Source organism: Plectropomus leopardus, chromosome 5 (genome assembly GCF_026936395.1).
Source record: "Plectropomus leopardus strain MGB_pleo_1.0 chromosome 5, ASM2693639v1, whole genome shotgun sequence".
NCBI lineage: Eukaryota > Metazoa > Chordata > Actinopteri > Perciformes > Serranidae > Plectropomus > Plectropomus leopardus.
This window is the reverse complement of record NC_142180.1, coordinates 15,495,353-15,510,840: the sequence shown is the minus strand read 5'-3', so window position 1 is coordinate 15,510,840 and position 15,488 is coordinate 15,495,353. Positions and strand designations below refer to the sequence as shown.

At 38.1% G+C, this 15,488-nt stretch overlaps 2 protein-coding genes across 4 annotated transcripts in view; both read right to left on the bottom strand.

Annotated features, from left to right (window-relative positions):
* rabgap1l (RAB GTPase activating protein 1-like) overlaps positions 1-4,645 on the bottom strand; it is a 137,808-nt gene extending 133,163 nt beyond the window's left edge. For all 3 annotated transcript variants that reach the window (XM_088077592.1, XM_088077593.1, XM_088077594.1), the window contains exon 1: positions 4,527-4,645. The gene's annotated coding sequence lies outside the window, so the exon portion shown is untranslated. The remainder of the gene's footprint in view (positions 1-4,526) is intronic.
* Positions 4,646-5,587: 942 nt separating this feature from the next.
* Positions 5,588-15,488, bottom strand: part of fam163ab (family with sequence similarity 163 member Ab) — a 28,491-nt gene continuing 18,590 nt past the window's right edge. The window contains exons 2-5 of the mRNA XM_042484209.2: positions 9,131-9,230; positions 9,028-9,049; positions 8,570-8,684; positions 5,588-8,220 (exon numbers count right to left, since the gene is read on the bottom strand). Of these exons, the coding sequence (XP_042340143.2) occupies positions 7,822-8,220; positions 8,570-8,662 (492 nt within the window). The 5' untranslated portion in view covers positions 8,663-8,684; positions 9,028-9,049; positions 9,131-9,230 and the 3' untranslated portion in view covers positions 5,588-7,821. The remainder of the gene's footprint in view (positions 8,221-8,569; positions 8,685-9,027; positions 9,050-9,130; positions 9,231-15,488) is intronic.

Below are 15,488 nucleotides of genomic sequence, written 5' to 3'. Positions count from 1 at the left end.
ACCAAATTTAATTGGTTTGAGTTTATAAATTTCATGAACTTGCTGCTTTTCTCTGTTTCGTATCAGTGTACCTTGAAATTCTTCAGGTTTGGAGTGTTGGTCAGACAAACCAATAGATTTGAAAATGCCAATTTGAGCTTTAATAAATGAAATTATGATGAGCTTTCCCTCCACCCTATTTTCTGAAATAGATCAAATTATTTAATTGATCAATATATGAATTATGCAGTAGTTACAATGCCGCTGAAGAAGCATGCACACAATTGCACTAAAACATTAACACAAGGAAATTCAAATAGCTGAGAACAAAAGCATGAAGGGGCATTCATTCACACACGGTGACATGATTACATGCATACAAAAGGCATTAACCCCGGCAAATTATATATGAATGTGCACACCACACAGACACACATGAGGAGAGTAACAGGGTCATGCGCTCCAATCACACTTATTCAATTACACAGAGCAGCATGAGGCAGAAATGCGAACACTCCCACTGATTCACTTATGGAAGAAGTTGCAATGAGAGGGAACATTATGTAATTTAGAGCAAAAGTATGCATCGTCTCTGTAGGATCACGTCTCTTCTTCAAGAATCAGACTGGGTCAGAAACTGTTACTGTAAATATAGCCACACTGAACTGGCTATTACTTAGAATTTGGTAATATTGACTATGAAATTATAGAACATCCCATAATCTCCCTCTCTCACAACACAAACACATTGGCACAGAAAGGCACTATGTAACACTGTATTTTGTAAAAATTAAAAGTTAAGCTAAAATTGCATGTGATAAGATATATTTCTACCAGCGTAAGAAACAGACTGCAACAAAGGCTTGTGAACTGTAAAATAACATTTGGTAGATGACTTTGACTGACTTATCTCTCAAAAATAATTTTAACCTATATCTGTCAGTTGCATGGTGGTCATTTCATACCTGGTTATTAAGAGTATTTGCACAGATTACACTGTATCTGTCCTTTTTCTTACTCCTGCTTTCCTTGTGTAGCCAAATAGTTATTTCCTCATTGGCTGTAACTCAAACTGTAAACACAGCACAGAGTTTGCACCCAGTCATTACCAGCCTGCTACTCCAGTACAGTCCCAGTTGGCAGCCTTGCTACCAAACCACTGGCTGTATGGAAACTGTGAGTGCCAAGTGGTGTAGACAGACTGAACAACACCCACAGGTTCTGGGCTTACCAGACACATTACATCCGTGAGGGTGTGTTTCTGTGGGTCAACTGGCTCTGCGGTTACATTCAACAGTGTCAACAGACACACATGGTTACTGTAATCCCTGTCATAAGAATCAGAACAGCACCCCATGTGCATGGACACCAGCTAAGTTGACTGAAACAACACAAAATCTATTAGTACTTAATTATCAAAAAATAGAGACTACTAATTTTTGCAATGAAAAAGTTAAATAAAATGATACTGGGACACATTATACCTTTATCCAAAAAACATTATAATCCAGCTCTAGTCTAGGTTTGAGGTCTTCTTCACCAACCTGGAACTGACTCATCCTGGTATCATAGACCTTATTAATTTAATAAAGTTAAAATAGATGTAAGAAAATAAACTAGTTTAATTTGGCAACTGCATGAAACTACTGCAAAACAAAATAGAAGATTTCACATTGTTATGGGTCTAATATGTGTCATTTGTCTGTTTTTTACTAATACACAGTAGTTGTACTATGTCAATGACTTTTCCATTTGATTTCTTGTGTTGTGTGGTTCAGGAGTTATGAAAATTGGTGATTTTCAATCAATTTAAACTGGCTGCCAAAACGAACCCCATGTGCCATGAGTTGACCTTGGCATAAGCACACTGAACACACCTGTCATTGCAACATGGAAAACCTGTTCAATGGGTATAAAAGAAGTATTGTTGTTTGGGATGGGCAGATTTTAATCACTTTTGTAAGGCAATATTAACTTTATGTGCAATCTTTGGTCTTGTCTGTTTTCACTGAACATAGTCTCTGTACTGGTGATATCTGGATGAGTACTTTCATACTGGGATTACTGTCAGGGTTGGCAGTTCATTTCCGCTTAAGTATTAATGTTCCTGAAAACCGTTTTGCGCAAAACCATCCATTGCACATCTTGCTACAAGTAACCTCAGTCAGTCCTTACACATGAGCATGATTGTGCAGGGCTCACAAATATCTGAGCCTCCTTTGCAACAGGGACTGAAACTCGCTCTGAGGCTTGTTGGTGCACACAACAGAATGTGTCCTTTTTAGTGACACCTTATACCTCACTGAATCACTTCCTGTTAGGTCATTTTCATAGTCAAATACATGGTCGCATCTGTTTGGTCTGTTTATGGCAGCCATGGATGAAGCACACTGTTTCAACCTGAAATGTGCTGTTGCGAAAATGCGTAATGCACATTATACAACACAGCTGTAACACTGCATACAAAACAATGAATACACTACATGCACTTCAGTCAGACCTAAATCTGATGAATCATTGTGAAACATAAGGTAATTAATTCCAGATATACTGGTTAGTTCTCTATCTGACTGTGTAATGCTACTTCTTACTAGACAAAAACACCTCTCCATCAACACACACAACAAAAGGCCATTTTGGTTTAGTGCCAATGTTAAAGCCTGGCCTTCAGAAGACTAGCAGCTGTTTAGCCACAAACTCCTGCAGGTGAAAAAGCTCCACAGTTGTTAAATTACTATTCTCAGCATTATTATTATTCTCCATGAATTACACCAGTGATATAATTTCCTATTCATTCAAATACCCATCCCAGTTTCTCTGAGTACAAAGTCAATAATCCAAAACCCAAAGTAAAAAAAAACAAATACAAAACACAAAAAAAGTATAACTTAATATAAAACAGCAAGTGTTCCTGCTTAAAAATATCTTCAATACTGATTTTTATCACTTACTTTAAATTTTATTCATGCTATTTTTTATGCTTTATTTTAACTTGCACAACTTTATATCCTTGTATCTTGATTATCTTTTTGTTTCTACTTGTCTGATTTTAGTTGTTTGTTTTTTTTAACATATTTCAACTGCATTGTTGGAGGGAGTCTGTGACCCAAGTTTTTCAATAGCAATGACTGCCCTTGCAATAGTTGTTCAATTGGCAATAAATAACTTATATAACTAGTTACCCTTCATTGACTGATTATTGCAGCTTGAAATCAGCTACTTTACTATTAAAATAATGCCAGTGTAGAGCAGCTTTATCATTTTAAAAACAAGTCCAGCCCATCATTAACAATAGCTGATTGCACATCACAACCATATAATATTGTAGAGTTTAATTTTGTTCAACAATGCTTCTGTCCTCTTTGGAAGTAACTGTACTCTTAACTTTAAACTTTTTATTACCCATTTCAAAGTCAGTAACACTGTGATATTTTTGTTAATATCACCTTGCCCTGTTTCAGTTATGGCTTTTGAATTTTTAAGCCTCTGTTTCGCCTTCTGTTGGACAGCAAAGACACAGACAGTAATGATGATGTCATCCGGAGACAATCTTGGAGCTGATCCGCAGACATTGAAACAAATGCTGTGACACCATGACAGCAGCCGCAATAATGTTACTGAGGTATTGGTATTTTCTACTATTTATCTGTAAGCCCTCCTGTCAAATAAAACTCAGCAGGGTAGAATATGTCAAACAAACGCAAAACAAAGAAAATATGAGCCCTTTCTAAATTTGAAACTAATATTGTGTAAATGGCTCATTTCCAAAAACTGTCATGATGACAATGATGGCATCATTTATTCAGATGTTGCTGCTCTTTTTCCAGCTTAGACAGTTGTCAGTGTTTGTAGATGATGACTTTGCGCCCCAAATCTTAATTGATCATTGTGTGTTAGATTATGTGTTAGGGTAGATTTTCTCAGAAATTACTGCAGAAAAATGTTATTGCAGCTCAGGTGTCTGCAGGCCTGGATGTAGCACATCATAAAATATCTGGAAGCATTAGCTGCAGACTAGCTTTGTAGGGCAGCTTTATTTCAACTGCTGACAAAAGGACATTTAGAAGATTAAATGAAATTGGCAAGGTAGTTGTAAAGCGGACAGACTCCTCTCACAGCAGCTAGCACAACACAGACACACACAGGCAAGGCAAAATTAGCTAGCGGTGAGCTAACTTATCCGCACAAAAACCGCGTCTTTTTCAAAATAACATAATGACAGCAATAACACTGGTTTGTCACAAGCAGACTTGTAAACAAGGAGATAGCTGGCAGAACAGGTGAATGCAGTCTAAACAGGAAGTACCTGTGTGTGTGTGTGCCAGGCTAAAGCTGCGAGCTAAAGCTAAATTGGGCTAACGCTAACCAGCTCGAAGTCCAAAACAGTTGGACCACTATCTGGAGGAAGGACCTCACCGAGCAACACCCCGCCCGGCTCCAGAGGAAAATGACGACAAATAAGAAGGAAAACAACGTTGTTCTTCCCACTGCATGCCACCGTGACACTGAAACGAGTGTTTATGTTTATAAAAGAGCTGTCAACTTACTTGTTTGGAGCGTAGAGGAGTTGCTTGCTAGCTGTCAGAAGAGTTGCAGCGAAGATCGTTTATGTTTAGGAAGATGAATCACTCGGGTTTAGTGGCACGCCTTCCGGTTTGGAATTTCACGCATGCGCTGTACTCCTGCAGATTAGCGGGACTTCACTTTAATACATCCATGAAACTCACAGACCTTGGACATATAGGTGTCTAGCCTACATTTACACACAACCATTTATTTTTTGAGGTGTATAAAAATTATGCATTATTCTACTTTTGACTCTTCAATTCATATTGCCCATCAAGTAGCATAATTTCTGTCTATCTTCCTTATTGTCACATGATCAGATAAAAAAAAATTAAAACATTTTCAGCCATCAAGACTTAGTTTTTGCACTGAAGGGCATTCTTTAGAGCACTGGCTCCTATATGGGGGGCCTGACCCCCATCAAGGGTTAACAAAGCCTCTAAGGCCATCTTGATTTTTTTTTTTTTTTTGGAGCATAATTCTCTTTTTATTGGTTTATGTGTAGACAGTGGTATATGCAAATATGCAAGTATGCATATACCACTGCTTTAATGAACAACAGAAGCAAAGTTCATGCGTTGTGCTGACAATTAGTGTCAGCATCTGACAGTGGTTGTTTGACTCATGACAATCATTAGCTGGAGGTCAAAGTTCATTGTGCCTTCAGAGCTCATGATTATTTATGACTTTTAGATTTATTTTCTTCCTTCAGCTTTAACATTTTGATGACAATAAAATAAAAACATGGAAATATTTGTGGAAATAACATTTACATGTGCATGTGTGCATAGTCTTGTCAATCACGACAAAGAGCCATTTCAAGCAGTTACAAATCTTTAATTGTCAAAAGTTAACACTGTCAAATATTATTGTTTCAGTATTTGTCAGGTACGATATCTGTTTTAACCACTTCTCTAAAAATCTTTTTTTTTCTGTTTTTAAAGATAACTGGTTAAGTACGTAGTAAAATATATAGTTAATACAATGCCCAAATAAAAGAATGATGACCATGAATCCTTAATTGTGGTAGTAGACAACAACATGGAGAAACTCTGCTTTTATTTCACTGAATCCTCTTCAGAGAATCCAGATTTCACCCCAAAAATCTAACCTTTAGCAATGAACTTTTATTTTGCCTGTACTCTATACATATTTGCCCTTTTAAATTAATCCAGAGAAATAAAACAATAACACAATCCTGGTGTGAAATGGTCTTGAGAAGTTTCAAGATGTATAGTGTAATGGCACTGACAATGGCTGAATCAAAAATGTAACCGATAAATAAAATAGCTGCTAATCAATGAATTGTATTTTTTAAATGCACTGTTGTTTAACCCTTTAAAACCTGAGCAAATTGACTTGATCTCTTTCAAAAACATAGGAAGAAGGCAATGAGCAATGAAAGAAGAAATTACCCAAAAATCAGCAAAATTAGTAAAAAAAAAAAAAGTACAAGAAAATTACCTGAAAATTAAAAAAGAAAACAGAAATTTAAAGAAGAAAGAAATTATTATATATATAACTATAATAATCCTGTGGCATATTTTTAAATATATAATTTTGATAATTATAACTAGATTTTCTCCTACACATTTTTCCATAGCCTTTAAAGAATAACTTTCTAAATCTATTAATATCTTGTAATTTGTGGAACATTTCATACCAAGTTGCTCATCACAGTTTTTTTTCCATGTTTTTGAAAGTAATCACACCAATTTGCTCAGGGTTTTAAAGTTTAAATATTTAGGACAGGTGTCTAAGTGCAGCATGAGAAAAGTGATGATGCTCCAGGTTTTAACAGATTAATGTGTGAATGATGTGAATGATAACACCAGGCCTGTCCGAAAATCTTGTCAAATAACAATTATCACACCATTCAAGTCCTTAAGGTTACTTGCATTGCTTATTCAGCCTCACTGCATCCTGCTGTACACATAAATATAAAGACAAATATCACTGGAAATATTATTGTGTATGACAGGCAATGTTGGGTAAGTGTTATGTAAAAAAATGAATGCTGTGAAAAGGTTCTCTATCACATAAACGTGTAATCTGACTTCTCACAATATGAAAAAAAAAATTAAAAGAAATGACATGATTATTTGCATTTCACAGATTCAACATGAGAGTAGTACAGGAGTATAGGAGGAGTGTGTGGACAAATTAGCACAAACTAGTAAATCACACTCCCTCATTCAAAATACATCAAATCTCAGGGTGCATCTCTGTCCATCGAGAACACAATGGGATCAAGAGACGTGTTTGTTGCCTTCTGGTGAATATTTACATATCAAACTTTTTGCATCACGGTCAAAAGAGAAATTCACTCAGTTCATTTCAAGCTTTCCACTGTTGCATTCAAGGGCTCAGGCGCCCTTGCTCGTTCACATGTTTTACACCTTGGGGGAGAAAGAGGGGGTTCAGTGTGGATCTAGCAACCCAGGAGAGCTACTGTATCCATGATCCAGGTTTAAATGCTTGTATGTCTATCTACATGTGCAGCATCACCATATCTCACCCGATGGAACAAAAACTGCTGAAAGAAGCAGACTGGAAATGAAGAGCTGCAGTGGTTTGCCAGACAGCTTGCATAGAGAAAGTTCCAGTCATTTGTCCTCTTCCACCTTTCCTGTAACTCAAGCATGTTTCCAGAGATCCAGAAAACTGCAGATGGGATGTTCAATTCTTGGGACTTCTTCAAATGTATTTCAGTCTGCCTTCTGCTTATCATGAAAACATTGCTTCATATTTACTGCATCATACTCCTTTTTTGTCTTTTTGGCAGTCAGTAGGAAGATGTGTAGCAGGGGGAAAACATAATTTATCTAAGATAGCCCTCAGTCAGTAAAGACACAGTAACAGTCAACAGACAGATTACAAATTTACAACCATACCCTTCATGTGGGAGCATAGAGACATTTTCTTACAAGAAAACTACAGTTTAATCTACCATCAATTACAGAATTACTATCTTATTGAACATGAAAACTTAAAATGTAAGGGTATAAAGTGAGAAACTAGCTTTGAGAGTGATCCTTGCTTGTCACTTTCAGCAGTCGGCTAAAACAATTCTCTCTTTAATCCCCCCAAACCCTAAACAAATGTGATAACCTTCACAAACAGTGGGCCTTTATGCTGCAGATCCTCGCTGGCAGCTGCAGTAGGTGTCAAAACTAAGTTTGCGGTCCTGTTAGTGTTGGTGCTAGTGTGTGTGCGTGAGTGAAGACAGGTGTGTCTGTGTGTGTATGGGTGGTGTTGGGGTTTTTCGGGGGTTGGTCACACCTCAGTGCTGACGGCTCTGGTGTTGGTGTAAAACTCTGGAGGCCGCCCTCTGTGAGTGTCCCTCAGCAGGGAGCCTCGGACAGAGGGCAGCGGCATGGCCAGCGCCTGGTTCTCATAGTGCGTGGGCATGTAGGTGATGCGCTCGCCACCGTTGCGCATTTCATCAGTGGTACGGATGTAGAAGGGCGAGTCATACGGCGAGCAGGTGGGGCAGTAAGTGCGTTGCCTCCCTGTGGGTTTGGTTGGGTCAGAGGATCTGGGCGGCTCTGGTGGCGACATGGACAGCGGGGTGACAATCGACCCATCCAGGCCGGAGACACTGCAGGCATTGCAGGCAAAGTGTTGCTGAGAGATGGAACCGCTGTCAGACCCATTCTTCTTACAGCAGTAGTACTGCATTGAGAGAGAATTTCACCATATGTCAAAAATAAAAGAATAAACCGCCTTTCTAAGGTCACAGTGACCTTTAACCTTTATAATGGGAATACATACATAATACATGACATAGCCGGTACTATGTGATTATTTTAATATATTTAACATATATTTGCATTTTGAAAACAATGCTGATGTATTACTCTTCTCCAGCCGACTGTCCGGAAGGATTAATAATGAAATGGGAATGTATACATCTTTCACACACAGACACACAGAGACACACAGACACACACACACACAGACACACACACAGACACACACACAGACACACACACACACACACAAACACACAAAAGAGGCGTACCTGGAGTCTACAGTAACAGAGCACAGCTATGATACACAGAAGTATCACTGTGGCCAGTATTCCTCCAGTTATGACAACAGTTCCAGCTGTCATCCGACCAGCTCTCCATCAAACTCTGACACAGGCACAGGAAGTGACATCATTAACAAGAGCCTCCCACTGCATAGCAAATGTGAAGTTTAATCAAGTCATGCAAAGGTCAGCATCACAGCAAACACAGACGCAATGTGATGGAATATATTTTCGATGTAAGTAAGTGCGTTAATAGGGCGAACTCAAAAGGTCATTCTATAATTTATGTGGAGGGAATTAGGTGGAGAACATGCACACTGTAAATGACTTAAGCATGCATTAGGATTAGAACAGAAATGGACTGCCATCATGTAGACACCTGAATATATATATATATATATATATATATATATATATATATATATATATATATATATAATACTCACGTTCAGCAAAGTTGCTTAACACCTGAAAGCAGAAAACAGTAAAATGTCATGGATAGATAGCGAGATAGATAGATACATCTATAGATAGACAGACCAGACTTACATCAGAAGAGTGTTTTAAAGTTGTAAGGGTGTAGAGAAGTCAAATCACAGGTCAAAGGTGAGAGGTCACACCGCTGGATGGCCACAATGTATAAACATCTCTAATAAAAGAGGAATTGGAAGAAGAAATGGAAAGTGTATCAGTTTATTAGAGAAGCTTTTAACATTTTTCTCCACAAGGTGGCACTGATAGAACACCAAAGTATCTCTTACAGACACAAACATACAACACTTAAGACAGGATCATGCCTTGGAATGATTAGGATGATATAAGGATGAAGAAGAAGGGGTTGAAGAAAGTAAGGAAGCAAGTAATGAAAAGTAAATGAAAAATGCAGAAAGAGGTAAGCAATTTTAAGTCTTTTACTGTTGTATTAATGGCTTATTTATCATATGGCCAAGGGAGAGCAGTCGAAAATAAGCTTTTGGCTAGCACTGGCACATTTAAAGTCATTATAAATATGCATTATGATTGAGCATGAATCAATGAATTCGTAAAAACATTATTAACTAAGAATCATATAAAATGTAAACAAGGAATACACATGACACCACAAATGTGTGTTGCATTTCATAACGTACATACAAGATAACAGCAGTACCTGTTCCTATTTTGCATTGCAATGCAATTCAGTATATTTAAAAAAAAAAACATGGCCAACTGAATTTACCACCAGAATACAGCTTCAAGCAAGCACGAATTTGCTATAGCTTTTAACCATGTATGCATCCATACCTTGCCCATTTTAACCAATTGGCATGAACACTTCACACACCTTCAAACAAACACTCACTGGAGCTCCATGCCAAATTTAAGCCTCCTAGGGCAAGAAGTGTGGCCGCCAAAGGGTGGGGAAGTTTTTTTTGGACCGGCCAAACAACCAACAGACTGACAGAGTGAGCCATAGAGTTGCTGGTCACAGCAAAAAATATGACAGAGTTGAATCAACTTTTCACTGACACAGTCACAACTCTGCATCACATCTTTCATAAACACAAGTATTAAGGGGCTGTTGGATTGCATTTAAGATGTTCTAATTGTGTCCACCTGCTTCAGATAAGCACAAAATTGTCATTATATTTAATAAATACATGTGATGTCTTGTTTCATGGATTTCTGTTGATGAAGTTTGACCTTCTGTATGTCGCACTCCTTGCCTGAAAAATAATCAGTATTTAAAATCAAAACATCAAAGTGTCCAAATTCTGAGATGTGCTAATTCTTGAGCTATGTCTCCCTATTTCATCCACACACAAATACGCCCAAACACATGCATGCAGCATGCAGTAAAAGTGATTTAGCGGTGAGACGCTCAGTTGTTTAGGGGTTTTATTGTGCAGGCTGAGGCTTGTCTAGGTGAAGAGAAATCTATCACTGCTGATAAAAAATGCCAAACCCATGATTGGGGTGGTAGACAGGGAAAGGAAAAACATTTTGAAATCATTAGGGAAAAAGATGGAGAAGGTGAGAAGGTAATAAAGGAGGAAAGTGGAAGTAAGAAACTACAAGAGGAGAAAGGAAGGAATTGAGGTAGTAGTACTATTGGTAAAGATATGTTTGGAGGACACACACACACACACACACACATTTTTCTGCATGAGTGCAGAGAGCTAATTTCTTAGCCTATCATTTATGATTCCTGCTGTTTGATGTCTAAATGGACCACAGTGTGTGTTTGTGTGTGTCATGTTTTCATGTGAACAGTTTGTCCTGCACATGTGATGTGAAAGATGAAGTGTGTCAGTCCATCTTTGTGCAACGTGTCAGTGAAGCCCAGATTTAATTAGAGCCCAGTGAATCTAATGAGATCTCACTCCACATGGCTGCACGTGGGCTTGACTCTGCATGTGGGCTCTGCTGGATATATGGGAGATGCCCACTGAGAAAACCTGTTCACATCTGTGACCAGGTGGATATTACACATCTGACAACTTCTCTGCTTTTTGTTTTTTCTGAGACATGGGATGATTGTGTCCTGTATTATGGCACTCAAAAATGGATCAATCTCACTGTGCATGTTTGTATTTTAAATATAGACTTTATAAAAGAAGTGGATGTAGACACTAAGATGTCACCCACTGGGTTGTTGACTACTGTTTTGAAGCCTTGACTTTGGCATTTTGGCTGTCACCATTGTGATGTTTTGAAGCCAGAAGTGACTATATTTTGACAAGAGGGTGGAGCTATGAAGGAACAAGGTTATTTGAGAAGCAGGGTCATTTTCACTTTATACGATTTGACTTCTTTTGCAACCAGAGGAGTTGCCCCCTTCTGGCCATTAGAAAGAATCCAGGTTGAAGGCACTTCTGCATTGGCTTCAACTTTGAAACCAGAAGATAACTCCCACATTTTAAAGTGACTAAGAGTGACCGCATTACATACTGTAATTACACAGAATTACATTGTACTTTTTATGTAATGGATAAAGAGACTAACTGTATTAGATGCCAGTGAGACAGGCTGAGGTCAGCAAAATACTCTGGGACCAAACTGCATCACACTCCTGAGATGTGTTGAACATCTCAAACTGATGACATGTACCATTGTTAAGAGAAGCTGAAAACACACTGAGCTGGAAGCATTGTAAAACTCTCCACTGAGGAGAAGAAAAGGAGGCTGCAGTTTGAACCGCTACACTGGCACCAAGCTCATAAACCATGTTTCTGTCAGAAAGTACACTAGCCTTCAATTATTTGTGGAGACCAAACGGGATGGCAGCTGACAGATTCCTCTTAACATCATTCATCATAACTCTCTCCAGTGCGTGCAATCTCAGACTCGGCACACCAAACTATTTTTCATAATTAATGCCAGCACGGTGACTTGTACTGCATGGAGAAAATGGAAGTAGAGTCACTGCTGCTGTCACCACGTCATCCTTTACTCAGACACACAGACACAAAATAACAGATTTGTTTTTCTGATGTTTACATGTTGCTCTGCAAGCACTTCCAGGCAAACTTGTTGGTTAGATTAATTTGAGTTCAATTGGTTTGAAAAACTACAGTGAGGAATGAGATATCTGCATCAACACACACAAACTCTCACACTCATGCTGAGCACAGACGGAGAGAGAGCTGGATCAGTCACCACTGGGTCCAGATTAGAGTGGCCTTCAATCCCCAGTATTGCCTGAAGAGCCCTGTATACTGATAAGACTCTCACACTGCGCTCATACAAAATTCACTCAGGCAAACATGTACTCATGCATTACCAAATAAATAAGAACATCCTAATAAAACATCCATTATAACAGACAGCAGTCTTCACGACACTTAGTTGCAGTTAGAGCACAAAAGGCACAAGTGTTTCATTTACTAAATAACACCACTAAACATCAACACTCACTACAAATGTCTAATAAACAAATAAGGTTTGATACAGCAGTGTAATAGATGTAACATCCAATTCATTCTAGTGCATCTAGGCAGTAGAATTTATGTCATTTGTAGCAGCTTATAAAGTGCTCCAGGAATGAGTGCTAAAACCTGGGAATGAGTTCGTATTTTAGCACTTCTGGTTCTCTCATCACAAAGTCAGTAGATTTTTTAATGGGTTTTTGGTTAGATGACTGAAATAAGGTTTGTGGTTAACACAAGATTAACAGACTTTCGCATTTTGTTCTACGACATAAAATACAACAGTAAATACCCTACTATTGAATTTTGAAGCCTTTATGTGTCTTACAAAAGTTGGTTGCTAACAAGTGGCTAAATGAGACTACATTCTGCTGTAAAGTTGTGCATTTGAAAATAGGGGTCTATGGGAATTTAATCCGTTTTGGAGCCAGCCCCAAGTGGCCATTCAATGACCTGCAGTTTTGGCACTTCCGCGTTGGCTTTATCTTTCAAACTCAGTGACTGCTGCTTGTGTGAAACACTTCACAGCTCTAAGATATACACTGAACAAGCAACTTGTCTGGAGATCTATTCCCATCACAGTGGTAATCATAATAATATGAAAATGAGGTGTGTCTCAGGTGGATCGTAGTCTGTGGTTAATGAAATCCTCACTGAATCTATTAGATGGGTCACCTTGCTGTGAGTTGGAGCTGCACTGCATTTTGGTGTTCAGCACATTTTAGTTTTGGACAAACTGTTATTTTTCCTTTAGCTTGAATCTGTAACATTTTAGCTTGTGAGCGTTGCTTTTATTACATCATGTTACACTATTCTAACAATGCAACTAACAAAAACTTCTTAATTTTAAAAATAACAAAACAGGTGAAGAGGTAGCCTGTTTCCTAACCTCCCGCATCTTTAATTTGCTGAATGGTTCCAGTAGGTCTGCTGTTGAGCTCATTGACAACTGTTTTCCTTGGTTGAATCAGGGCTTTGAAGGTAACAAAAGATATGTCCTCTTCCTACAAAGCTAACTACCTAGCTATATCCTTGAAAAATTACAGAATGTGCGGATGCTCTTCTAGCATATTTTGAGCTGTCCTCACCACAAGAGAATGCTGCTTATTGTTAACAGCGATGCACACTCCCTTCTGGGGGCAGGACTCAGAATGTTTTGATACCTAGAAGCCCAAAATGATGTGAAAATTAGTTTAAATTGATGAATAATTCATAAGAATATGGGGTATTGCCTTTGTTAAAGTGTTTTTTTAATTATATATGCCAGACTGCATTATGCTACACTACACAGTCCTGCTATGCTATAGAGATACTATATTATGTTTGATACATGTGTTTTGTTATTGTATAGACCTACTGCAAACTGTATACTACACTCTGTTACTCTCCATTATGTTAGATTATGCTGTGGTATGGTACAATACACTGCACTGCACTACAGCAGACTATGTTAATGTTTTAAAGCTTTTACACCTGCAATCATTGGTCGTTCATATTTTATGGGTTTCATCAGCCTGTTGGCACTCCATTGTGCCCACTTCCATTATTGGTTTCCTTTGTCCTGTAAGTTATTTTATTTGTAGGATAAAAACTCTTCATGCTGTAAAACTGCAGGTTTCCCATACGCTGTTTCTGGCAAATCAGAGTAATGAGAATATCTCAGGAGCTACTTCTCTCTCCCTCTCTCTCTCTGATGGACTGTTCCCTCTGGAGTCTCAGCCATCAGTCTTCAGAAGCATCAGAAGGACCTTGACTGCTCTGCAGGATTTTTACAAGATTGATTCTTTGGATCTTAAATTCAGCAGCGGTCAGCCAGTCTCTCCTCCTCCAAACACACTACAAACACAGTTCATGCTTGTGACATAAATGCCACAAGTTTGATCCCCACAGTGTATCCCCCTCAAACAAGTAAGGCTTTCTCTTTGCTTTTTTTCTCCATATAGTTTTGTTCAGTGAAATTTGTGGGACATACACGACTCATTAGTTCAGCCATTAAGTTTTAATGCCCATTCCTGAATAAGTAAATATACAAAGGTAAATACCTCTATAGGCTACTTGGAGAGATGAAGAGATAGAAAAAAGTAATAACAAAAATTGAATATAAAAGATACACTTAAAAAATAACAACAATCTTCAATAATAATAATAATACATAAATAAATAAATAAATCAGAGAGAGAAAATATAGTTAAAATTAAGTGTAATAAGCAAAATACAAAGGATATTCTTACCGAGTCCTTCTTTTAAAATTTGGAAGCAATTCTGAACACCTATCCCTTGTTTAAGTTTAAGCCTGGAAAACATCCAGCAAGAACCAATTGTGAAAACCAGGTAGAAGATTAGTGAACACGAGCTGATGATATTGCCTCGCCTCTAATTGGTGAAGCAAACATCTACTTAAAGTAGGTGTCAGAATATTAAAATAATTCAACAACTGTATGTCTTGTTTCTCCCCATCTACTAGGAAAATAATTTATCGATAGCTTTAAAAAGTATTATACTAAAACTGAAAACACAGACAGCTCAATACTTAGTATGTGTGTCACTGTAGGAAGTGTTCACTGTCAGTCATCAGTGGTTCTTGAAATGCATGTTTATCCACGGCCTTATCAGACCACAGTGACAAAATTGTGGGCTGCCTCTACAAGGTTAACTTCACCTGAGTCCCCAAAAATAAGGATGAGATAAGTGGAGGATGGACAATCTCCCCTTCATCAATGTCAATCCAAACCCTAAACCCGGGACTGTATTTGAGAATTTCTTACCAAACTTCTTGCTAAATTATTTTCTATTCTTGACAACTTCAGGTGTTAGTCTCAACAGCAGAAGCTCAGACCCCAAGCCAGTCTACTCAGGCAATAATTCATGCAAAATTTGAGCACACATTATTTTGGAAAACCACCATTTTGTCATTTAAACTCCACCGCTCTATGACTGTTGTTGTAAGCACAGAAAACAAGTCGCACATCCAAACAGGATTCATGGTCACAGTTGAAATG